Below are 1,881 nucleotides of genomic sequence, written 5' to 3'. Positions count from 1 at the left end.
CAGTGAGCCGAGATCACACCACCGCACTCCAGCCTGGGTGACACAGCGAGACTCCGTCTCCAAAAAAAAAAAAAAAAATTAATGTCTGTATGAAGTATTATGATTTGATTAATGAGAAATCATTTGTACGTTCTTTCTTTTTTAAACAACTATATACATTTTTGCCTTGATTCATTAAAACTAAATTATTTCATTTAAGCACTTTACCTAGAAATGTTACCTTTTAAGTAAAATAATGGGGTCAAAGAATTAGAGAACTTAAGGGCTAGAAGAATCTTCAGGGAATATCCAGTGCAGGAGAACTGCAAACCTTAATTTGCATCGGAAGTCCCTGTGGTTCTTGTTAAAATGCAGATGGCCAGATAGGTCCTACCCTACCCATCTGACTCAGTAGCCTGGGATGAAACCTGGAAGAAATAACCATTACGGAAATAACCCTTGGGGTGGGGTTATAGCCCCACTCCCACCCCAAGGTGACTCCCATGTAGGTTGTCTACGGATCAGTGGGAGGAAAAATATTTTACAATCTACTACCTTCCTTCCTAAATCAGGAAACTTCCTAGAACATCAACATTCCATTTCTGACTCAAACTACTCCTTCAACTCCTATAGGTAACTTACTGCCTCCCGGGGCAGCCCATTATACATTTATTGGAAGTTTCTTATAGAAACCTATACATTCAAAACATAAAGACATTCAACATGGGCTTACACAAATACATTAGTGTAAAGACTCACTGAAGAATTAAATGAAGGAAGAACTGACCTGCTTCTTCTGGTATTTGTTAATTAGATTCAGAAATAAGGCATAACATCTGGAATAGCTGGCCAAGGCTGCACAGCAGTCACGGTAAGAAGTAAGTTTGCTGCAGAAATGCCAAATGGGAAAATAAAGGTAAACTTTGTTTTTCTGTAAAATTCAAGTACACATAGTATCACTTTAAATGCAGAACTTCAAGACATTGCCCAGTTCAAGAAAAGGAGTCTAAAAATACTCTACATATCAGTTCAGGGAAGCTGCAAGGAGGCTTGCTATGTGCTATAAACTCTAGAGAGATGGATCCGGAGAAATTTAAAAGGTAACTTATATCTATGTGGTGTGAATTTACACTATCCATGTAGTTCAGAAAACACAAACTTACATGAAATTTATATGAAATCTGGTTGGATACCAGTGAGTCTCCTGGCACCACATCAGAAGCAAATGTAAAACTACTTTAGTAGGCCAGGCACGGTGCCTCATGCCTGTAATCCCAGCACTTTGGAAGGCTGAGGCAGGTGGGTTACTTGAGGTCAGGAGCTTGAGACCAGCCTAGCCAACATAGTGAAACCCCATCTCTACAAAAATACAAAAATTAGCTGGGAGTGGTGGCATGTGCCTGTAATCCCAGCTACTCTGGAGGCAGAGGCAAGAGAACCACTTGAACCCAGGAGGCAGAGGTTGTAGTGAGCCGAGATTGCACCACTGCACTCCCGACTGGGCAACGGGGAGAGATTCTGCCTCAAAACAAACAAACAAACCTATACATTCAAAACAAACAAACAAACAAACAAACCTGCTTTAATACAGTAGATTGGTAGTGCTGTATTAATATTAGGCAAAATAGACCGACCTTAAGGCAGGAAGCCCTGAAAACAGCTTCAGAATTTCTAAAGCAAGCAAGCAAACAAAACCCATATAGCAATATTGACAAACCCACAACAAATCAGGAGATGTTCATATATTTCTTCCTAACTGATGAATCAATAGGTAAAACATCATTAATATGTTAAAAACTTGACCACATACCAGGCCATAAATAAGCCTCAGTAAATTTTCAGAGAACTGGTATCTCAAAGACCACATTCTCTGGTCAAAGTGCAATTAAATTAGACACCATT

General features: G+C 39.6%; 1 protein-coding gene across 1 annotated transcript in view; it reads right to left on the bottom strand.

Moving 5' to 3' along the window:
- Nucleotides 1-1,881, bottom strand: part of ARMC2 (armadillo repeat containing 2) — a 126,825-nt gene that overhangs the window by 36,173 nt on the left and 88,771 nt on the right. Inside the window, exon 13 of the mRNA XM_011975944.1 lies at nucleotides 767-866. Within this exon, the coding sequence (XP_011831334.1) occupies nucleotides 767-866 (100 nt within the window). The remainder of the gene's footprint in view (nucleotides 1-766; nucleotides 867-1,881) is intronic.

The sequence above is a fragment of the Mandrillus leucophaeus genome, unplaced genomic scaffold (genome assembly GCF_000951045.1).
Source record: "Mandrillus leucophaeus isolate KB7577 unplaced genomic scaffold, Mleu.le_1.0 Scaffold160, whole genome shotgun sequence".
Classification (NCBI taxonomy): Eukaryota; Metazoa; Chordata; class Mammalia; order Primates; family Cercopithecidae; genus Mandrillus; species Mandrillus leucophaeus.
This window is presented reverse-complemented; position numbering and strand designations above follow the sequence as displayed.